The sequence below is a fragment of the Trachemys scripta genome, chromosome 9 (assembly GCF_013100865.1).
Source record: "Trachemys scripta elegans isolate TJP31775 chromosome 9, CAS_Tse_1.0, whole genome shotgun sequence".
Lineage (NCBI taxonomy): Eukaryota > Metazoa > Chordata > Testudines > Emydidae > Trachemys > Trachemys scripta.
The window spans coordinates 102,807,780-102,829,939 of record NC_048306.1 but is presented as its reverse complement, the minus strand read 5'-3'; the positions used below and the strand labels follow the sequence as shown (position 1 = coordinate 102,829,939).

At 42.2% G+C, this 22,160-nt stretch overlaps 1 protein-coding gene across 2 annotated transcripts in view; it reads left to right on the top strand.

Annotated features, from left to right (window-relative positions):
- The window catches only part of ATP13A3 (ATPase 13A3), a 70,827-nt gene that overhangs the window by 19,181 nt on the left and 29,486 nt on the right, over positions 1–22,160 (top strand). For both annotated transcript variants that reach the window (XM_034780652.1, XM_034780651.1), the window contains exons 7-14: positions 106–175; positions 1,993–2,127; positions 6,979–7,051; positions 9,952–10,083; positions 11,124–11,303; positions 19,581–19,738; positions 20,503–20,691; positions 21,879–21,940. In XM_034780652.1, coding sequence (XP_034636543.1) covers positions 106–175; positions 1,993–2,127; positions 6,979–7,051; positions 9,952–10,083; positions 11,124–11,303; positions 19,581–19,738; positions 20,503–20,691; positions 21,879–21,940 — 999 coding nt within the window. The remainder of the gene's footprint in view (positions 1–105; positions 176–1,992; positions 2,128–6,978; positions 7,052–9,951; positions 10,084–11,123; positions 11,304–19,580; positions 19,739–20,502; positions 20,692–21,878; positions 21,941–22,160) is intronic.

The following is a 22,160-nucleotide window of genomic DNA, read 5'->3' as shown; positions in this document are numbered from 1 at the left end:
GGAAGATAAAGTGCTTTAAAATAATTAAGGTTAAAATAACAGTAGTGTGGTATAAATTATCTGCAACCAGAGAGCAACTAACTTTTTGGCTCTCCCTCCATACAGAAAAGTATTCTATGGAGTAAATGAAATTGCCGTGAAAGTGCCTTCCATTTTTAAGCTTCTGATTAAGGAGGTAAGAACTTCTTTTATTTAAAAAAGTACTATATAGAATTAATAAATATTTGGAGTGGCAATGAATGTGTGTGAGGTTTCAAATGGGGATTATTTTGTATAAAGTAAATTTTAACCCTTTTCTTCACTTGTGAGATTGACCTTGTCATAAACATACAGCTAAGGGTAGCATAAAATCCCTCCTTTACCTTTAAGGGGTTAAGAAGCTCAAATAACCTGGTTGGCACCTGACCAAAAGGACCAATAAGAACAGAAGATACTTTCAAATCTGGGGGGCCGGGGGGAGAGGTTTTGTTTGTGCTCTCTTTGTTTTGTTCTCTCTCTGGACAAGAGAGGGACCAGGCAGGAAAAAAACATCTCCTAAAAACCTAACTGAAATGAGAATCTAAGATTACAAAAATTGTAAGTAAAGGCAAGAAAATGCGTTAGATTTTTTGTTTTAGCTTGTGAATTTTCCCTATGCTAAGAGGGAGTTTTATTCCTGTTTTTTGTAACTTTGAAGCTAAGCCTAGAGGGGAATCCTCTGTGTTTTAAATCTTTTTATTTACCCTGTAAAGTTATATTCTGTCCTGATTTTGCAGGTGTGATTCTTTTACTTTTCTTTTATAAAATTCTTCTTTTAAGAACCTGATTGATTTTCAGTGTCCCAAAAACCCAGGGGTTTGGTCTGTGCTCACATTGTCCCAGCTGGTGAGGATATTATTCTCAAACCTCCCCAGGAAAGGGGGTGAAGGAGTTTGGGGGAATATTTTGGGGAAACAGGGACTCCAATTGGCCCTTTTCCTGAATCTTTGTCTAAATCACTTGGTGGTGGCAGCAATACCGTCCAAGGACAGGGAAAGGATTTGTGCCTTGGGAAAGTTTTAAGCTAAGCTGGTAGAAATAAGCTTAGGGGGTCTTTCATGCAGGTTCCCACATCTGTACCCCAGAGTTCAGAGTGGGGAGGGAACCCTGACAGACCTTAATATTTCTTAGACCTCCTGATCAGGGGAGCCAACAGCTGCAGGCTTTGTGGGGCCCAGAAGCCAGTTCTGAGTCTAAATAACAAGAGCATTACAGATAATGTCAGGGCTCTATGCAGAGAGTTAAACTGTAAAAACCCACGCTGCGTCTGGCTCTTGCCAGGTCTCTACTCGTGAGCACTAAATATACTCGTCTCAAACTGTAAACGTGGTAAAGACTCGATAAGAGTATTCACCAGATGAGTGAGTCTAAATTGCATGTTTATCTTGTTCCATTTTCTTTGTATCTTCTCTTGGCGGTACAAACAAATGACTAGAGTTGTTCTCTTTTATGGATAACATGGTTTTTAAACTCATTGAGCTAGCAGTTACTCCTGAAGTTTGGGCTCCTTAGGAAAATAAACTTGCCAGACTTCCAGCTGGGCAGTTGTCTGGATACCAGTTCCCTTGTTCGTCAAGTTAAAATTGTCTTTTTTTTCTTGAGGATGCTGTTAAGTGTTCAGTATCATTGGAAGTAGAGATGCAAAAGTTGGAGAAAATGTTTTGGCCGACTTCTGCTCTCACTTGCACATGCTGCTCCCATTGACTTCAATAAGAACTGTGTGCCTTTGGAATTTGGCCCTTTTTAAGGAAAATCACTCTGATTTTGTAATTTACTCTGGCACGTGAAGTGAAATCTTAGTGGAAAACAGGACCCACATAGGCAAAACTTTGAAAATGTTTTGTAAGACAGAAGGAACTGAAAAGCCTAAGTTTCTCCCACTGAGAATAAGTTGAATTTATTTCAGACTAATTTAGGAGAAGAGTTACATTTGATGTAACCTTAGTATGTTTTTTCTCTCTTCCTCTCTCTCAGGTTCTAAATCCGTTTTACATTTTCCAACTGTTCAGCGTAATATTGTGGATCACTGATGAATATTACTACTATGCATTAGCGATTGTGATTATGTCTGTGATATCCATTGTTAGCTCACTGTACACCATTAGAAAGGTAAGTTCAAATTAACATAGCTGTAATCACAAACACGATTTTTACTAGAATACACATTTCAAAATCATTCCCTGAAAACCCTACTTTAAAGTTTAACTTCATTGTGTGTGTAATTTTGAGATGAAATTGACTCCAAAGAACTCAATATTTTAAACAACAAAACAAACCCTTCCCCCCCCCCCCCCAGAAAGGGAGATAAGACCAATTAGCTATGTTTAAAGTGTATAAGAATCCTTTACCTAAAGTCCTTCGCGTGCTCTATTCTATGGAGATACTGTTTACATCTGCAAAAATTTACCTAATTTATGTGGATTAGTGAGGGTAAGAGAATGGTTAAAGTTGGATGCAGTCAGATCTAGAGTTCCTGGGTGCTTGGATTTGGTTTCTCAGTTTGACCTCCATAAACAGATATACAGAGGTCACACTGAAAAACATAAAAAGAACAGGAGTACTTGTGGCACCTTAGAGACTAACAAATTTATTAGAGCATAAGCTTTCGTGGGCTACAGCCCACTTATTCGGATGCATAGAATGGAACATATATTGAGGAGATATATATACACACATACAGAGAGCATGAACAGGTGGGAGTTGTCTTACCAACTCTGAGAGGCCAATTAAGTAAGTGGGGAAAAAAAACTTTTGAAGGTTTTTTTCACTTAATTGGCCTCTCAGAGTTGGTAAGACAACTCCCACCTGTTCATGCTCTCTGTATGTGTGTATATATATCTCCTCAATATATGTTCCATTCTATGCATCCGAATAAGTGGGCTGTAGCCCACGAAAGCTTATGCTCTAATAAATTTGTTAGTCTCTAAGGTGCCACAAGTACTCCTGTTCTTTTTATGTTTTTCAGTGTGACCTCTGTATATCTGTTTATGGAGGTCAAACTGAGAAACCAAATCCAAGCACCCAGGAACTCTAGATCTGACTGCATCCAACTTTAACCATTCTCTTACCCTCACTAATCCACATAAATTAGGTAAATTTTTGCAGATGTAAACAGTATCTCCATAGAATAGAGCACGCNCTACAGAATGGAACATATATTGAGGAGATATATATACACACATACAGAGAGCATGAACAGGTGGGAGTTGTCTTACCAACTCTGAGAGGCCAATTAAGTAAGTGGGGAAAAAAAACTTTTGAAGGTTTTTTTCACTTAATTGGCCTCTCAGAGTTGGTAAGACAACTCCCACCTGTTCATGCTCTCTGTATGTGTGTATATATATCTCCTCAATATATGTTCCATTCTGTAGCCCACGAAAGCTTATTCTCTAATAAATTTGTTAGTCTCTAAGTGCCACAAGTACTCCTGTTCTTTTTGCGGATACAGACTAACACGGTTGCTACTCTGAAAACTGAAAAACATGTGGCCTTGGGGTTGGGTCGTTATGGATGTTTATTTCCTGTTGGCCAAAGGGAGGAATGACACTACAACTCCTAGTTCAATCTCACAGTTCATTACAACACTGATACTGGTTGCTCCACCTTGTATGGACTCCTCCTCCTTGGAAGAGAGAATGAAGGGGGTTGAGCCTCAGCACTGTCGCACAGTGAACTGCAAATCTGGTGATGCACTTTCAGTGCAGAGTTGGGGGTTGCAGTTTACTGAAGTTGAGATTAATGAGATTATAATATAGTTTGTGGGAGTCTGAATTCAGAGTCAGGAAGTCTTGACTGAAGACAGAACTACCATGGAACCATTTCAAAGCAATGCTCAATAATTCAAGGTCAGAGAAGACTTTTTTTTTTTTTTTTAAAAGAGCAGCATTTAAAGTTCACAATCAAACTCTGCATTTTTAAAATGTATATAAATTAGCGAGTATGATGTTTGCATTAGAATTAGAGCAGAGAGGATAATTCATTTTTCAGTTTGGGTGCTGAACCGAAAAATATGATGATGATAAAATCAGTTTGGGTCAAGCCACAATTGAAATTTTTAGTTTTCTCACAAACAAAAAAACCCCCAAATTAATTTTGATTGTTACTCCCCAGGACTGAAGCTGCTGGGTGAAGAGCTATGAAACTGACAATGTCAGTTTCACTCAGCAGCGCGGGCTCTGGCAGCCTGCAGCCCTGGAGCAGCCATGCCATGCCATGCCCAGCCAGGGACACCGGGTCTCCAGGCCTATGGCTACACTGCAGTAAAACCCCTCCAGCTGACGCGGGCGCCTGGGGCTCAGGCTGCAGAACTGTAAAACTGCAGTGTAGCCGTTCGGGCTCCGTAGCTGTTCCAGTCCTGCGAGCCCAAGTCCGCTTACAGGGGGCAGCCGTGGTGTTTTATTGCAGTGTAGCAATACCCCTGGAGTCCAGAGTTGGGAGCCTGGGGCTTCCAGGATTGCCAGGCTCCCGGCTCTGCAATAGGGAACCTGGAAACCCTGGCATGGCAGGTGTGCCCTGAGCCACAGACCTAGAAATGCCAAAGTCTGCGGCTCTAAGGCAGTCCCCTGGTGGGTCTGCCCTGGCGCTGTGAACCTGGCAGCACTGGGGTCACCAGCACCCTGCTGTGGAAACACTGCCTTGGATTCGCTGAAATGTCATTGAACACAGATATATTGGGCTCAACAAATTTGGTGTTTTCTGAGGAAGCAAAGTTTCATCAGAAAATTTCTGATCAGCTTTAATTAGCATTTATTCAGTGAATTTGCACTCCCTCTCTAGAAGCCTGGGTAAAAATATGGGCCTTGCACTGCTCCTTAAAGGTTGACACATTCCAGGTTTTTGGTCCAAATCCATTTCCTAAAATATTCTATATGAACGGGTCCCATAGTACTATGCAGTTCAAGGTCATTTAAAGAAGCTTATTCTGTGGTCTGATAGAGTATGGATCTACAACATGCAGTTTCAACCGACAACTCTCCATCATACCTACTCTAAAGAACTCAGAGAAGAACCCACACCACAGTTTACCCAGGAATTTAAAGATATCATCAAATCTTTCCACACACAACTCCAAGAGAAACTCTACAAACTCATTCCCCAAGAACCCACCCCCGAACCTTCTACATGCTTCCAAAGACACACACACAAGGGAACCCAGGAAGACCCGTCCTATCTGGCCACAGCACTCTCACTGAAGGAATGTCAGGACTCATAGAAACCATCCTCAAACCACTGACCACACAAATGGCCAGCTTCCTCCAGGGTACAACTGACTTCCTTCACAAACACTGCAACATTAACAGTGTTCCTCAGAGCGCCATCCTCTCCACCATGGATGTCATTTCCCTATACACCAACGTCCCTCACAATGACGGCATGACTGCTTCCCTCAGATATTTACAGGACAATGGACAACCCTCAGATATTCACCCCAAACACATCGCCAAACTCATTCATTTCATCCTCACCCTCAACAATTTTCCATTCAACAACAGTCACTTTGTCCAAACCATGGGTAGTAGGATGGCTCCCAATATGCCAGTCTCTTCATGGGCCACCTTGAAGAAGAATTTCTGGACAAACGGACCATGAAACCAATAATATGCCTGAGGAACATGGATGATATTTTCGTCCTCTCGGCAGACAGCTTAAACTCCCTCAAGATTTCCACCACAACTTCAGAACCACCACCCGTCCATCAAACTCTCACTGGAGCACTTCCACATGAGCATCGACTTCCTGGACACGACAATCAGCTTCAACAATGGAACCCAACAGACAACTATATATAAGAAACCCACGAATCACCACACCTCCGTCACAGATCCAGTAACCACCTCAAACACACCAAGGAATCTGTTATCTACAGCCAGGCGCTCAGATACCACAGAATATGCTCTGAGGAGAAAGTCCAGGATATACACCTTAACACACACAAAGCTACCTTCACCAAACAAGGACACTCCACAAGAGAAGTAGATCACGTCATGAAATAGGCCATCCAAATACCCCAAGAGAACCTGCTTCAATACAGAAATAAAACCCCTCCTACCGCACACTCCTACCACCACACGCTGGAACCCGTATGAGGTGTCCTCAAACAACTACAACCCATGCTCGATGGGGTTCTGATCCTGAAAGAAATCTTTCCTGAACCTCGACTTCAAACAACCCCCCAACCTCTCCAAGCTCCTCATCAGAAGCAAGCTTCTCACAGATCAGGACACACCAACTCAAAGCAGCACCAGACTCTGCCAGAACAACAGATGCAAAACCTGCAGTCATATCTCCACTGCTACAATGATCAACACCCCCCTCAACACACCTTTCGAGATCCATGTGTCCTACACATGCTCATGACAACATGTGGTGTACCTCATCCAGTACACTAAATGCTCAAATAACAACTATGTGGGTGAAACCAGACAATCACTGTGTATTCCAATAAACTCTCATAGGGTGTTTTTGTCTTTCATCATTTTTCTATCACCAGTAACCCTTCACAAAGTCATCGCTCTATATGTGACCTATCAGTCCTCATCCTCAAAGGAAACTTGCACAACACCTTCAAAATATGAGTCTGGGAACTTAAATTCATAATCCTGCTAGATACTACAGATAATGGACTGAACAGAGATGCTGGATTTTTGGCTTATTACAACAATCTGTAACCCACTAACTAGCATTCTTCCTCCCCTCCCCCCCCCCAGCTGCCACCCTCCCACTTCCTTTAACACCTCCCCAGCCATGGGGGGAAAGAGCCACTCCACCTTGAATAGTCCCTTGAATTCCATGTTAGCTCCTTCTGCTAAACATAAAGAGCTCTGGGTAAGCTTGAAAGTTTGTGTCTCTCACCAACAGAAGTTGGTCCAATAAAAGATATCTCCCCCACCTTGTCTGTCTATGGATCTAGAAGGCGGTTAGTGCTTCTAATTAGTGACTTGTTCTTTTCCCCCCTTCCAGCAATATATTATGTTACATGACATGGTGGCGGCTCACAGCATTGTCAGAGTTTCTGTCAGCAGAGCGAATCAAGGTAAGTTTCCCTGGTTGAAAAGATAAATCTAAAACTGGTTTATCTGGTCCTTAATGAATAGTTTAAAATCAATACAGGTCCTTGCATAGTTCTGTATGATTAAAGTAATTGGGTCTTTGTGATCTCTTAGCAACATTGCTTAGGAAAAGGGACAGGTGTGAAGTTAAAAGTTGGAGAAGATAATCTACTTGAGTGTCTTCTTCCAGATGATCAGCTCAGTATTTATGCTGGAACAGATCTAGATAAGCCCCTCGTGTCCCTCCCCCATTTTCTTTTATGTACCTCTCCATGCATATAGCTAACATTGCAATATCCTACTTCTGGCCTAAAGGATAAAAATAGAAACCCCACGGGGAGACATTTTTTAGTACCTTTCAGTGAATCATAGCAGGGCTGTAACCTCCTTTGGCAGCCACATCGCCAACTGTTCCAGGTTCTGCTGGCTGGTTCTCATAACACAAGAACTAGGGGTCACCAAATTAAATGAACAGGCAGCAGGTTTAGAACAAACAAAAGGAAGTATTTCTTTACACAACGCACAGTCAACCTGTGGAACTCCTTGCAGGAGGATGTTGTGAAGGCCAAGACTATAACAAGGTTCAAAAAGAACTAGATAAGTTCCTGGAGGATAGGTCCATCAATGGCTATCATCCAGGATGGGCAGGGATGGTGTCCCTAGCCTCTGTTTGCCGGAAGCCTGGAATGGGCGACGGGATGGATCACTTGATTATCCTCATTGATGGATCACTTGATGGTCCTTCATTGAGTAACAGGTAGGCCCGTTACTTAATGGGGAGAAGGGGAGAGAATAATAATAATAGAAAATGTGGAAATGGCAGAAGTTCTTAATGACTTCTTTGTTTCGGTTTTCACCAAGAAGGTTGGTGGTGATTGGACGTCTAATGTAGTGAATGCCAGTGAAAATGAGGTAGGATCAGAAGAGGCTAAAATAGGGAAAGAACGAGTTAAAAATTACTTGGACAAATTAGATGTCTTCAAGTCACCAGGGCCTGATGAAATGCATCCTAGAATACTCAAGGAGCTGACTGAGGAGATAGTTGAGCCAGTAGTGATTATCTTTGAAAAGTCGTGGAAGACGGGAGAGATTCCAGAAGACTGGAAAAGGGCAAATCTTGTGCCCATCTATACAAAGGGAAATAAGGACAACCCGGGGAATTACAGACCAGTCAGCTTAACTTCTGTACCCGGAAAGATAATGGAGCAAATAATTAAGCAATCAATTTGCAAACATCTAGAAGATAATAAGGTGATAAGTAACAGTCAGCATGGATTTGTCAAAAACAAATCATGTCAAACCAACCTGATAGCTTTCTTTAACAGGATCACAAGCCTTGTGGATGGGGAGAAGCGGTAGATGTGGTATATCTTGACTTTGGTAAAGCTTTTGATACTATCACGCATGACCTTCTCATAAACAATCTAAGGAAATGCAACCTAGATGGAGCTACTATAAGGTGGTTGTAAAACCATTCCCAGAGGGTAGTTATCAGTAGTTCACAGTCATGCTGGAAGGGCATAACGAGTGGGGTCCCGCAGGGATCAGTTCTGGGTCCCCTGTTCAATATCTTCATCGTTATTTAGATAATGGCATAGAGAATACACTTATAAAGTTGGCGGATGATACCAAGCTGGGAGGGGTTGCAAGTGCTTTGGAGGATAGGATTAAAATTCAAAATGATCTGGATAAACTGGAGAAATGGTCTGAAGTAAATAGGATGAAATTCAATAGGGACAAATGCAAAGTACTCCATTTAGGAAGGAACAATCAGTTGCACACATACAACATGGGAAATGACTGCCTAGGAAGGAGTACTGCGGAAAAGGATCTGGGGGTCATAGTGGACCACAAGCTAAATATGAGTCAACAGTGCAACGCTGTTGCAAAAAAACCAAACATCATTCAGGGCTGTATTAGCAGGAGTGTTGTAAGCAGGACACGAGAAGTAATTCTTCCGCTCTACTCCACGCTGATTAGGTCCTAGCTGGAGTATTTTGTCCAGTTCTGGGCACCACATTTCAGAAATGATGTGAACAAATTGGAGAGAGTCCCGAGAAGAGCGACAAAAATGATTAGAAGTCTAGAAAACATGACCTACAAGGGAAGATTGAAAAAATTGGGTTTGTTTATTCTGGAAAAGAGAAGACTGAGAGAGGACATAAGTTTTCAAGTATGTTAAAGGTTTTTACGAGGAGGAAGAAAAATTGTTTTTCTTAACCTCTGAGGATAGGACAAGAAGCAATGGGCTTAAATTGCACTAAGGGAGGTTTAGGTCGGACATTAGGAAAAACTTCCTAACTGACAGGTGGTTAAGCACTGGAAAAAATTGCTTAGGGAGGTTGTGGAGTCTCCATCATTGGAGATTTTTAAGAGTAGGTTAGACAAACACCTATCAGGGATGGTCTACATAATACTTAGTCCTGCCATGAGTGCAGGGGAATGGACTAGATGACCTCTCGAGGTCCCTTCCTGTTCTGATTCTGTGATTCCCTGTTCTGTTCATTCCCTCTGGGGCACCTTCCATTGGCCACTGTTGGAAAACAGGATATTAGGCTAGATGGACCTTTGGTCTGACCCAGCGTGGCTGTTCTTATGTGGGGAACAAGAAGTCTTGAACTGCCTTAGGTTCCTTGTGTGACAAATTGTTTGTATTATTTCTGAGGCACCATCAGTGTAAAATCAAGGGTCCATACAGAGAGTTAGTGAATCATTAGTTTAATCATTTTAAGTTATACTGTTAATAGAATCAGCAGCATAGTTGTTGAAGCCTGGGCCATGGCTGTTACATCCATGTAGGATTCTGTTGCTGGTGCTGATTGACAAGACTTTATTTACAGTTGCAGAAAAAGAGCTTGTTCTTAAATTTTTACCTTACTTTCAGAAATAGAAGAGATCCTTTCCACAGACCTTGTGCCTGGAGACATCATGGTGATTCCATCTAATGGGACAATTATGCCCTGTGATGCAGTACTTGTCAGTGGTACTTGCATCGTAAATGAAAGCATGTTAACAGGTGAAGTAAAATTTACATCCTGGATGGCTGAGCAATGTGGCTAAAAATGCTAGCTGATAAAGTTATGTCATTGTTCTTTTTCTGACTTGCAGCTTACCTTATGAGAAGGAATTTGTTTACATACCCTGAAATGTGTATTTTTATAATGTACTCAAGATGGTATTGATAGTATTTATACAAATTTTGGCAATATTAATATTATGTAATAAGCATTTATATTGTGGTACTGTACTGCTTATAAGCCAACCAGATCAGGACCTATATTTGTATAATTAATGGGGTAATGAGGAGGTGTCTTCATCTCACTGTTCTTATTTACCTCTCTTCTGTTTTCACTATTTAATTAAAATAAGCATGTTTCTGTTAAGTAAGGAATCTGCAAGTTGAGAGTTTAAGAATTCTCAAATGTAATGTCTTAAAGTGTGACCCGTACGAAAAGAGACATCCGTACAAAGCTTTTGGGTCGCCTTTTCTTTAGGCAAGATGAGTATTGGTTTCGATCTGGGTCCTGTTTAATTGCTAGACACTATCGTATTTTGTTTTTGTTTATAAGTGTTGAAATTGCTACATGAATAATTAGCAAGCCACTGATCAAAACTGGATAAAGGTGCGTGTAGGAACATATGCTAGCAAAGCTTACTATAGGTAGCCTTGCCTGTATCAAATGACTCTTTACAGCAACAGTTACATTTATTGTTTGATAGGTTTTTATATTTTACCTTCAGAGCTACAAGCAGCAGCATTTTCAAGTTTTGCTAACTGGTGTAGTGATTTAGAGGAGGGAAGACTGGGAGCAAGAGTCTTGGTTTCTGTGGGAGGTCTAGAAGGTTAAAGAATGGGATAATGGGAATTAGGACTCCTGGGTTCGTTTCCCAGCTTTACTGTCTGGCTGAGTTAATTTAAGCAGATCACTTTATTTCTCTGTTTTAAAATGGGGATAACACTCACTATTTTAGAAAGTGCTTTGAGAGCTATGGATGAGAAGTGCTTATTATTTGTATTTGATTTGGATGAACTGAAGAACTTTTTTTCCATTTAAGGTGAAAGTGTTCCTGTAACAAAGACTAATCTCCCAAATCCTGCAGAAGACCCAAAAGCAATGGGAGATGAAATATACAGTCCAGAAGTACATAAGCGACACACTTTGTTCTGTGGGACCAATGTCATTCAAACCCGTTTTTATACTGGAGAACGAGTCAAAGCCATAGTAGTGAGAACAGGTACAAATTCTAATTGTTCTCACTTATTCGCTTACCGTTTGATTTTTATAGTTATGTCTATCTGCTGCTCTCTACCTTTTGTCAGTTAATGTAGTTGTATTAAACAGATATTCCCCAAAGCATTTAACAAAGTTACTTTTAAAACTTTTATTACAATGGTACTTGATAATGCCCTGCAGGCTATTGATTTTTCAGCACTGACAAATCAATTAACCATTAGAGTCAAGGGATTTAAAACATGCCCAGAAACATTTGCAGTAGCATTAAACTCAGTTTGCAGTGTTTTTGCTCAAGAGTGCATTGTGTCTCTTTCTTTGATTTTTTTTTTTTTTTTCTTCTTTTGGATACATTTGCCTATGGAGAAAGTCTGTTTCTCATGTTGAAGAAGTAAATTTTATTTAAAAAGCAGTCTCTGCCCAAAAATGGCAGACACCTTGTTGTATATTCACTATCTTTATTTATAACGCTATACTTAGTCATATTAATAGTCTGGATTACAGAGCTATTAAAGTAGTGAGAAGTATCGTTTTAAAACTCTGCATAGGATTCCCCAGAAGAGCTGTCAGTATGTTGCAAGTCTGTTTCTTAAAAAGAAGCCTACCTACAGACCTATGCTTAAACCATAATTCTAGATAGGAGAGGTAGGTTTAGCTTGAATAAAACATTGTGAGCTTTCTAAAGGAGTTTCCCAGTAAAATCATTAAACCTCTAACAGCTTTTCATCAGTGCCTGAATAAGATGCACGGATAGATGATTTTCATTTTTAATATAGACATGGACTAATCATCTTCTATTCTAATCTTACTGCTGTGTGTTTTTTAAAACATCTAACTGATTTTTTTCTGTAGTTCTATTTTAATCTTATTTCCTTTTTATTTTATAGTAATTTTTTTTCTAGTGGACATATCCCTGGACTGCTATTAAAAAGCAAAAATTATTTTCAAAAGACAAATTCTGATAGAAACACTGCGTATGTTCAGTTTAAATTCTTACTTCCTTTCTGATTCATTTTGTTTTTCACTCTCGTTGATTTTTGAGTTCTCTTGGTAGTGGAGGATTGGAACCTGAGGAATGTCAGTGCAGATATCTTAAATGTAAACATTCTTAAAATTATATATGGTTTTCTTTCTGCATGTAAAATGTGTAGTCTGCAAATAACCTCTGGCAAGGGAGCCCAGTAGTCTCACTTCCTGCTTTGACTTCAAATTAAAGGCAAAATTGTCAATTGCCCTTCATCATGCTGAGGTCCACAGACCTCCATAGTTCTGCATGGTCCATAGTTTAAGTATCATGTTAATTCAAGTAAAACCTAGCTTTGAGTTCTTTCAGGAGGGCCTTAATGTGGATATACCAATGTCCAAGCCAAAAGGTCACGGCTCTGTAGTATGATGTTACCAGCATGTTGAAGAAAAGGTCACTTTGTACGAATCCCAACATTAAACGCTTCCTTAGGGCAACAACCTTATTACAGACTCTCAAGGTCATAGACCAAAACCTTGGACCTTCATTCTGCCTCTTATGGAATTATCCAGATTGAACCCCTGCTGGGCAGTATCCTTATTCTTCCTGGCCATTAGGCACCTCCCAAGAGCTACTGTCTCTGCTTTTGAAATTAGGAGCTTTCTCAGATTAGACCCAATATTGTTCTTTTAGTTCTGACAGGTAGTCCTGTCGTAGCACTCATTCCCCGAGTATGTTCAAAAATATTATTTATTTTGAACATCAAAGTTCAGTTCCTAGAAGTGCTGATAGTCTCAGGCTGGAGAAGTCAATTCTCATGTATTGAAATCTGCTATGTGGGCAAATGTCCACAAGTTCATAAATTCACCAAATTTTACATATTGGCCAGCCAGTCTTTAGCCAATGCCATTTTGGGGCAGAATTTTTCTCCATGCGTTAGGGCCCGGGGGTCATGGGTTTTTTTTCTCACCGCTGGGTCGCCTCATTGTGGCTGCATCTGGGGAATAGCTGTGACCGGTATGGTGCCCGCTTCTGTCTGTGCGCATGCAGCGGCCCCTCTCATGCTCCAGGAGTTACAGTGCTTCCTCTTTGAGAGTTGGGATGCTCTCTCTTCATGGCTTGGCCTTCCGGCCAGGTCACTATGCGTCTTCCCCCTTCTGCAGTATCAAAAGCTCTCTGTAAGAATTGTCTCAGGCAGTCTTCCAATTCACTGCCCAGACTCTGCCACTTCCCCCATGGCTGTAGGGGAACCCAGGCCCGCCCTCTACTACAGGTTCCAGCTCAGAGACCTTCGAGTCAGCAGCCAAAGTCTGCACAGTCCCAAACCCTGCTGCCATTTCCCCGAGTCTTTTCCTACTCACCTCTGCCAAGCTTCCTTCTGCACCACCTTCCTCAGGGCCAAGATCCTAGGGGTTCTGCTTGTTTTCTCCTTTTCCCTCTCTAAGCCCAGAGAATGACTACAGGCTTCCACGCTGCAGCCTCCTCCTGCCTTTGCTAATTGGCCTTATACCAGCCCCCTCCTGCTCAGCTGGCCTCCATCCTCAGTCAGGGATAGCTTATCAAGCCTAAATGTCCCTCAGGTGTGGCCCGTCAGGTTACTTAACCCCTCTTGGGCCACATGAACCCTTTTTGGGCTAGCATGGGGGCCCACACTCCATCACACTAGGGGAAGATGGAAATGTATAATGTACCTTGTTTGAGTTTCCTTGTTTAAAGAATGGTTCTCCTTCCCACCGTGTAAGCAGATGACTGTGAAAATCCCATTGGAACAGATCTGTGGACGAAGCTTGATGAAGAATAGGAAAATTTTCTGTGCTTACATGAACATTTCCTTTCTTTGAGTAAAAAGGTCCAGAGATTCAGTCTGTCTTTGTGACAAATAGATGATCCAGATTAGAGATGGAAATAGACAAAAAGTTTGGATTTACTTTGTTAGGTGGAATTCCCTGTGATCCTCCAGTAGAGGAAATTGTTGTGCTTTTTCCTCAAGGTGTAGTTAACAAAATCTATAATGTAGGAAATTAGAATTGAATTAATCTGCCTGTGAGAGCTGTCTCAACTGGAGGGCGCTTCAGCTGGCAGGGGATTCTCATGCAGCCAGTAACTGACAAGTGTGGGTCTGTCCCCATGCTGAGTGCAGACTGAAGTACCCACATAACGGATCTGTGGACTGTGTTTTGGAAGAAACATTTTCTTAAGGTGTCTGCATAGGGGAGTAAGGGGTTGTAAAGTCCTATTCTCCTCCGTGGCTTACAGGAATCCCTGCTCTGTGCAGTGGGGAGTGTGGGTTCAAAGGAGACACTGCTTCCCTGCCCGCACGCTTCGGAGGGGAACAGCTCCAGCTGTGGTTCCACACTCCACATGTGCTGTCTGATGTAAAGGGGTGAAGTAATCACTGAGTAAGAGGCTGGTGAACATTACGTTACTTTCCCTCTAAGCCAGAAAGAATTGTGACTTCCTAAAATTCCATACTTCTTGCATTGCTCCTGGGACATCAGTTATGCACTGTTCCTTATGCATATTGAGATGTAAAATACCAGCCTCACGCTAAGTATCAGAAGTAATCCGAGGGAGTTACGGTTGCTTTGCACCTTTCAGGATTAGACCCTTCGTATTAACAATTTGTCTTTGAGTTAGTGGCCACACAGATTTCACCCCAGGTGTACATACGCCCCCTATACCTGAGATCAGATTCCTTTTGAATAGCAGTGTCTGTTGTGGTTACATGTGTGTTTTGTGACCTCTGTAGCTTGGGATACATGGAGTAGAGCAGCCGTATCCATCGCTCAGTTCCTCTTCAATGCTGTGAGATGGAACCCTGCGGTATCCATATCCCTCAACCACAGGACGTATCCTTAGCTTAGTTACTGCCATCATGTGACTCTGCCAAGCCCATAAAATCATAGAATCTCAGGGTTGGAAGAGACCTCAGGAGGTATCTAGTCCAACCCCCTGTTCAAAGCAGGACCAATCCCCAACTAAATCATCCCAGCCAGGGCTTTGTCAAGTCTGACCTTAAAAACCTCTAAGGAAGGAGATTCCACCACCTCCATTCCAGTGCTTCACCACCCTCCTAGGGAAAAAGTTTTCCCTAATATCCAATCTAAGCCTCCCCCACTGCAACTTGAAACCATTACTCCTTGTTCTGTCATCTGCCACCACTGAGAACAGTCTAGATCCATCTTCTTTGGAACTCCCTTCAGGTAGTTGAAGGCTGTTATCAAGTCCACCCTCACTCTTCTCTTCTGCAGACTAAATAAGCCCAGTTCCCTCAGCCTCTCCTCGTAAATCATGTGCCCCATCCCCCTAATCATTTTTGTTGCCCTCTGCTGGACTCTCTCCAATTTGTCCAAATCCCTTCTGTGGGGGACACAGTACTCCAGGTGTGGCCTCACCAGTGCTGAATAGAGGGGAATAATCACTTCCCTCGATCTGTTGGCAATGCTCCTACTAATACAGCCCAATACGCCTTTGGCCTTCTTGGCAACAAGGGCACACTGTTGACTCATATCCAGCTTCTCGTCCACTGTCATCCCCAGGTCCTTTTCTGCAGAACTGCTGCTTAGCCTGTCGGTCCCTAGTCTGTAGTGGTGCATGGGATTCTTCCGTCCTAAGTGCTGGACTCTGCACTTGTCTTTGTTGAACCTCATCAGATTTCTTTTGGCCCAATCCTCCAATTTGTCTAGGTCACTCTGGACCCTATCCCTACCCTCCTGCGTATCTACCTCTCCCCCCAGCTTAGTATCACCTGCGAACTTGCTGAGGGTGCAATTAATCCCATCATCCAGATCATTAATAAACAATGAGCATTCCCGCTATCTTCTTTCCCTGGAAGACAGCGCATAAGAGCGCTGCTCTGTTTGTCTCTTGTTCTTCAAACGGACTCTTAAAAACAGGGAGGTGAGACTTAAGTTGTTCCTGCTTGAAAAGTCCATGGAGTCTCCAACCTCTGCCTTAGAGAAACTCAGCGTGGGTCAGTCTGATCCTGCTTCACCTTCCAGCTTCAGTGCTCCCGCCGCCCATGGAGCCCACACCACTCCATAGATTCATAGATTATAGGACTGGAAGGGACCTCGAGAGGTCATCGAGTCCAGTCCCCTGCCCGCATGGCAGGACCAAATACTGCCTAGACCATCCCTAATAGACATTTATCTAACCTACTCTTAAATATCTCCAGAGACGGAGATCCCACAACCTCCCTAGGCAATTTGTTCCAGTGTTTAACCACCCTGACAGTTAGGAACTTTTTCCTAATGTCCAACCTAGACCTCCCTTGCTGCAGTTTAAACCCATTGTTTCTGGTTCTATCCTTAGAGGCTAAGGTGAACAAGTTCTCTCCCTCCTCCTTATGACACCCTTTTAGATACCTGAAAACTGCTATCATGTCCCCTCTCAGTCTTCTCTTTTCCAAACTAAACAAACCCAATTCTTTCAGCCTTCCTTCATAGGTCATATTCTCAAGACCTTTAATCATTCTTGTTGCTCTTCTTTGGACCCTTTCCAATTTCTCCACATCTTTTTTAAAATGCGGCGCCCAGAACTGGACACAATACTCCAGCTGAGGCCTAACCAGAGCAGAGTAGAGCGGAAGAATGACTTCTCGTGTCTTGCTCACAACACACCTGTTAATACATCCCAGAATCATGTTTGCTTTTTTTGCAACAGCATCACACTGTTGACTCATATTTAGCTTGTGGTCCACTATAACCCCTAGATCCCTTTCTGCCGTACTCCTTCCTAGACAGTCTTTTCCCATTCTGTATGTGTGAAATTGATTTTTCCTTCCTAAGTGGAGCACTTTGCATTTGTCTTTGTTAAACTTCATCCTGTTTAACTCAGACCATTTCTCCAATTTGTCCAGATCATTTTGAATTATGACCCTGTCCTCCAAAGTAGTTGCAATCCCTCCCAGCTTGGTATCATCCACAAACTTAATAAGCGTACTTTCTATGCCAATATCTAAATCGTTGATGAAGATATTGAACAGAGCCGGTCCCAAAACAGACCCCTGCGGTACCCCACTCGTTACACCTTTCCAGCAGGATTGGGAACCATTAATAACAACTCTCTGAGTACGGTTATCCAGCCAGTTATGCACCCACCTTATAGTAGCCCCATCTAATTTGTATTTGCCTAGTTTATCGATAAGAATATCATGCGAGACCGTATCAAATGCCTTACTAAAGTCTAGGTATACCACATCCACCGCTTCCCCTACCACCTCAGTAACTTCTGAGAGAGGGAGGAACGAGCGCAGCTCCAGGGGGGAATCTAGGAGCAGGGCTCCCTCACCAGCCCTGAGTAAGAGACTTAAAACTTCTTCTGGGGCCTCATTCACCAAGAGTCGCAGCTTGGAGTCCCATTCTGATTCCAAAGAGCACGACGGCACTTTTTACCACCAGCGTCACGTTGTGCTAGTGCCATGTTCCCTTGCACCAGCTTCCATGCTGAAACCTGCAGCATCCACCACTTCTCCTTCAGGGCCAGTCACAACCTTCACGGTATCGATGGACTTTGCAGCACTGGTTGTCTCAGTGCTGGATATTTCGGCACAGACTGGCTGGTCCCAGGAAGGGCTTCGATCTATAGGTGCAGTCCCAGAGTCTTGTTTGGAGTGCTTCAGCAATGTTATGTACAAGCAACCAGACTTTCTCCCCTAATTCACCAGATCCAGCACGGATTCCTGGAGAGCTCCGCTCCACCTTTGGTGGAGGCCTACTCTTTTTCATTGTCCTCCTCAGAGCACAGTGGAGACCCCTCTCCTTCCCACCATACAGGTCTCCATAGGAATCCAGAGATGACTCCATCAGAGGACACAGAAAGAGGACAGGTTTCTCTTGGTGTTCTCCGTCTTGGTATCACCCCAGTATGCCTATCAGCCCTGGCCCTGGGGTTCTCCCTGGGGCAGGAACACTATTCTAAGAAGCCATGCCTTTCCACTCTGAGAGAGCCTCCCCCATTCTTGGGACCTCAGCTTAGTCCTCATTGGATTAACGGGGACCCACCATTTGAATCTGTGGCAACCTGCTCTTTGTACCGTCTTTCCATGAAAGGTATCTTTCTTGTGGCTTGTTACTTGTTACTAAGAGTGTGGGAGAAGTCCAGACCCTCAAGGCAGGTCCTCTGTACACCACACGTCACAAGGATAAGATCATCCCTAGGCCTAACCCAAGTTCCTTCCTAAGATAGTCTGATTTACATCTCAATCTATCCATCTACCAGTTTTCTTCCCAAACTCCTTCCATCCTGGGAGAATCAAGGCTTCAAAGGCTAGATGTGGTGAGGGCATTGACCTTTTGTTTAGACAGAACAAAGTCATTCAGAGCCTCACCTAGACTGTTCCTGGCTTTTGCAGGAAGGGTTAGAGGGCAACCTCTTTCCACCCAGATTATCTAGTAGGTTTTGGACTGTAGTAAGACTTGGTATCAGATAGCAAGCAAGGATCATCTGGGTCACGTTAGAGTCCATTTCACTAGGGCTCAGGCAGCTTCTGGTGCTTGCCTGGGTAATATACCAATATCTGAAATATGTAGGGCTGCTTACCTGGAGCTGGGTTCATATATTTACCTCTAATTATGCCTTGGTTCAAGAATCCACATCAGAGGCCAACTTTGGCAGGGTTGTCCTGCTGTGACTTTGAAAATAGGACTCCTGGAAAATAGGACTTCCCACCTCCAGGTTTGAGATAACTGTTGTTAGTCATCTAGAGTGGAATCTCTGTGAGCAGTCACTTGAAAAAAAGAACAGTTACTTACTCTGCAGTAACTGTGGTTCTTTGAGATGTGTTGTCCATGCAGATTCCGTGGCCCCCCTTCTTCCCCACTGATTCAGAATCCAGTTCCTCTTGGAATTCTCACTGAGTGGTTATTGAGGCCACCCTGCCGATGATACCTCCAGCTGCGGTGGACGCGAGGGCAGGTGGAGTGCAGGCATGGCTCAAACAGATACGGCTATTTAAAAAGAATCCAATCTCACTTGCTTATTAACCCATGCATGCCTAGAGTGGAGTTTGTGTGGACAATAAATCTTGAAGAACCAGTTACTCTAGGGTAAATAACGGTTCTATGTGCAGCTAAAATATAAAGACTATCTGAGTGAAACATTGATAAAACTAAATTTGCTCTTCATCTTTTTAATGATTTGATTCTGGAAGTCAGAATTTGCAGATACAGCATGCAAATAGGTTTAGCACTTACAAAACCTGAGGATCAAAAGACTAGCTCAGGATTTTAGTGTCTCAAAGGCTTTTGGTGCATTGTATGACATTGCCATTGTTTACACTTTTAATCTGATACCTTAAAATCCCTCTCATTATAGGCTTTAGTACATCAAAAGGACAGCTTGTTCGTTCTATACTGTATCCAAAGCCAACTGACTTCAAACTCTACAGAGATGCCTACATGTTTCTGCTGTTCCTTGTGGTGGTGGCAGGAGTTGGGTTTCTTTACACGGTTGTCAATAGCATACTAAATGAGGTATGGTTACCATCTCTCCATCACCCTACTAATTTATTTTAACTGTAGAAGCTGATCGGTGTTTTGTTAGTAGGGCTGGGTGAGCTTGTGCAAGACAACTTTCTGCAAATACTAAGTCTAATTTTTAAATGAAACCTTTATGGCTGCATTTGTTTTCCGTGAATGTTGTAGCAGACAAATTTACTGACAGGAATGTTCAGCAAAAAAGCAAAATTTAAGGGACTATTAGAGGAAAGTGAAATTTGAATTTCTAATCACAAGCTTTTGCACCAGAAAATTGATTCTAGAGGTTACTGTGATCCAAAGAAGAAATAGGATACCATGTTACTTATGTCTAATCAAAACGAATTAGATATTGCATAGGCAGAACATATTACACAGTAATGAGCTACATACCAAGGATCATTCATAGAAATTATTTGGTGAGATTATAGAAAATACAAATTTATCAGATTTGTTGCACATTATTCACTCACCTTTGACTTTTAACTAATGTATGGGGGAAGATATCAGAGGCTTAAATATGTAAAACCTTTTAGCACTAGATTGCTAAAATTGTATTGTGCAAGTAAAAGTTGTGGCAGCATTGTTAACTTTCTGAGCACAGCAGAAGCTACCTGTGATAATCCAGGAAGAGATGAAAGGAGTGTCACCTCTGAAATCTGTGGCCCAATACTACATTAAACGTAATGTACTGAGGAGAGACTGGTGAATCCTATAAGCTCTGGATTTTTATTCACTTTGCGTACTCTCTTTAACTCTAGGTTCCTGCTCATATAATAATCATTGAGTCTCTTGACATTATAACCATCACTGTACCACCTGCACTTCCTGCTGCGATGACTGCTGGGATCGTTTATGCACAGAGGCGGTTGAAAAAGATTGGTATCTTCTGCATCAGTCCTCAGAGGATAAATATCTGTGGCCAATTGAATCTCGTGTGTTTTGACAAGGTTAGATACGTTTTAAAACTCTCTTGCTGGTTATTGGCTGGGAAGTGTTGTGTGCAGTTTTTAAAAAGTAGCAGTTATAGTAGTGGCTACAATGGCATTCATAATCATGATTTCAGAGCTAACTTGTTAAAATTGAAAAGCTCTATTCCAATAGCTACAGATCCTAAGTGAATTCATTGGTGGTAGATGCTAAACATAGAAATATCCCTAGCAAATAGTTACAAATCTGAGTGGAATGTTCCTCTCAAAGCTCCAGATGCTACTTTGTCAATAGTTCCGAGAAGCATAAGTGTTGTGTGGCGATTGGGTCCAAACTGAAACTGTCTGAAGGCCCCCAAGCTTCAGGAAAATTCGGATTCAGACTTTGTAGCTTGGCCACATTTCTCATTTAACTTTATTTCAAATGAAAGGCCAAGCTCATATGTTTAAGGTTGTTCCTTATGTAGGAATAGGCACAATTAAAAGTCAGAAATAGTGCAAGTAAACACAGCTAGTCTGTCTCTTCCTTTCAGCTAGTACTTAATCCAAACTTCTTTCCCCTCTACATTTTTCTCTAACTCCATAAACTGTCTGCACAACTGTTTTATTTCTGTTTGGCAGGTGTATTCAAAACGGTGTGTTAACTCTGTGTAAATAACTACTGCCACGGCTAACAGTTTAGTTTCAACCCTCCCTCCCCAGTTTGGGCTGTTGCTTCTTTTTCCATCTGGTGTCTTTTTCACTTAGAATTCTATGTAAAAGTTTAAGAATTTCCTCTTCCAAAGAATATAGGCCTTGTGAGCTCACATAATTGAGGGCTGAGGGGCTGTGTATTCCATCCTGTCCCCATGTGCACAGATAGATGTTGTTTTTATTACAGACACTGAGCAGTGAATACATAGCAATGGGCCAGTGACATAGTCATATAATTCTGTTTTACAAAGTGAACGTTTCCACAAAGCCATAGGCAGTTATCTGCAGAATCCGTGAGGAGATGTGCTCTTTTTTTGTTCTGTAAAGATCAGTTAGTAAATATCAAATCTATATTTTGGCTGGAAGTAAAAGTGCAACAGTTACTGCTCAAGCGTAACTTCACTCATTTTCTGCTAATATTTCTGCTGTATCCACTGGCCCTTTTCAGAGCCCACCTTGGTTCTGAAGGCTTTTCTGTTGACACTGTCTGTTTTATTAATTTGTTTTTGTGGCAGACTGGCACGCTTACTGAAGATGGCTTAGATCTTTGGGGGATCCAAAGAGTGGAAAATGCTCGGTAAGGAGAAATGTGCTGCAATATTTGCATGGGAGAGAAGTTTGGTTTCATTATTTGGTACAGTGTGATTGACATGAGAGCAAACATGTAACTGGCACTCAGACTACCGTGATGAGCAGGATATAAGAACCTGCATAAAGTAGAAAACTGTGATCTTTTGTGTTCCTGAATGTGCACAAAAAAAGTGACTAGAAAGGGGTACATATCAAAATGTGATCAA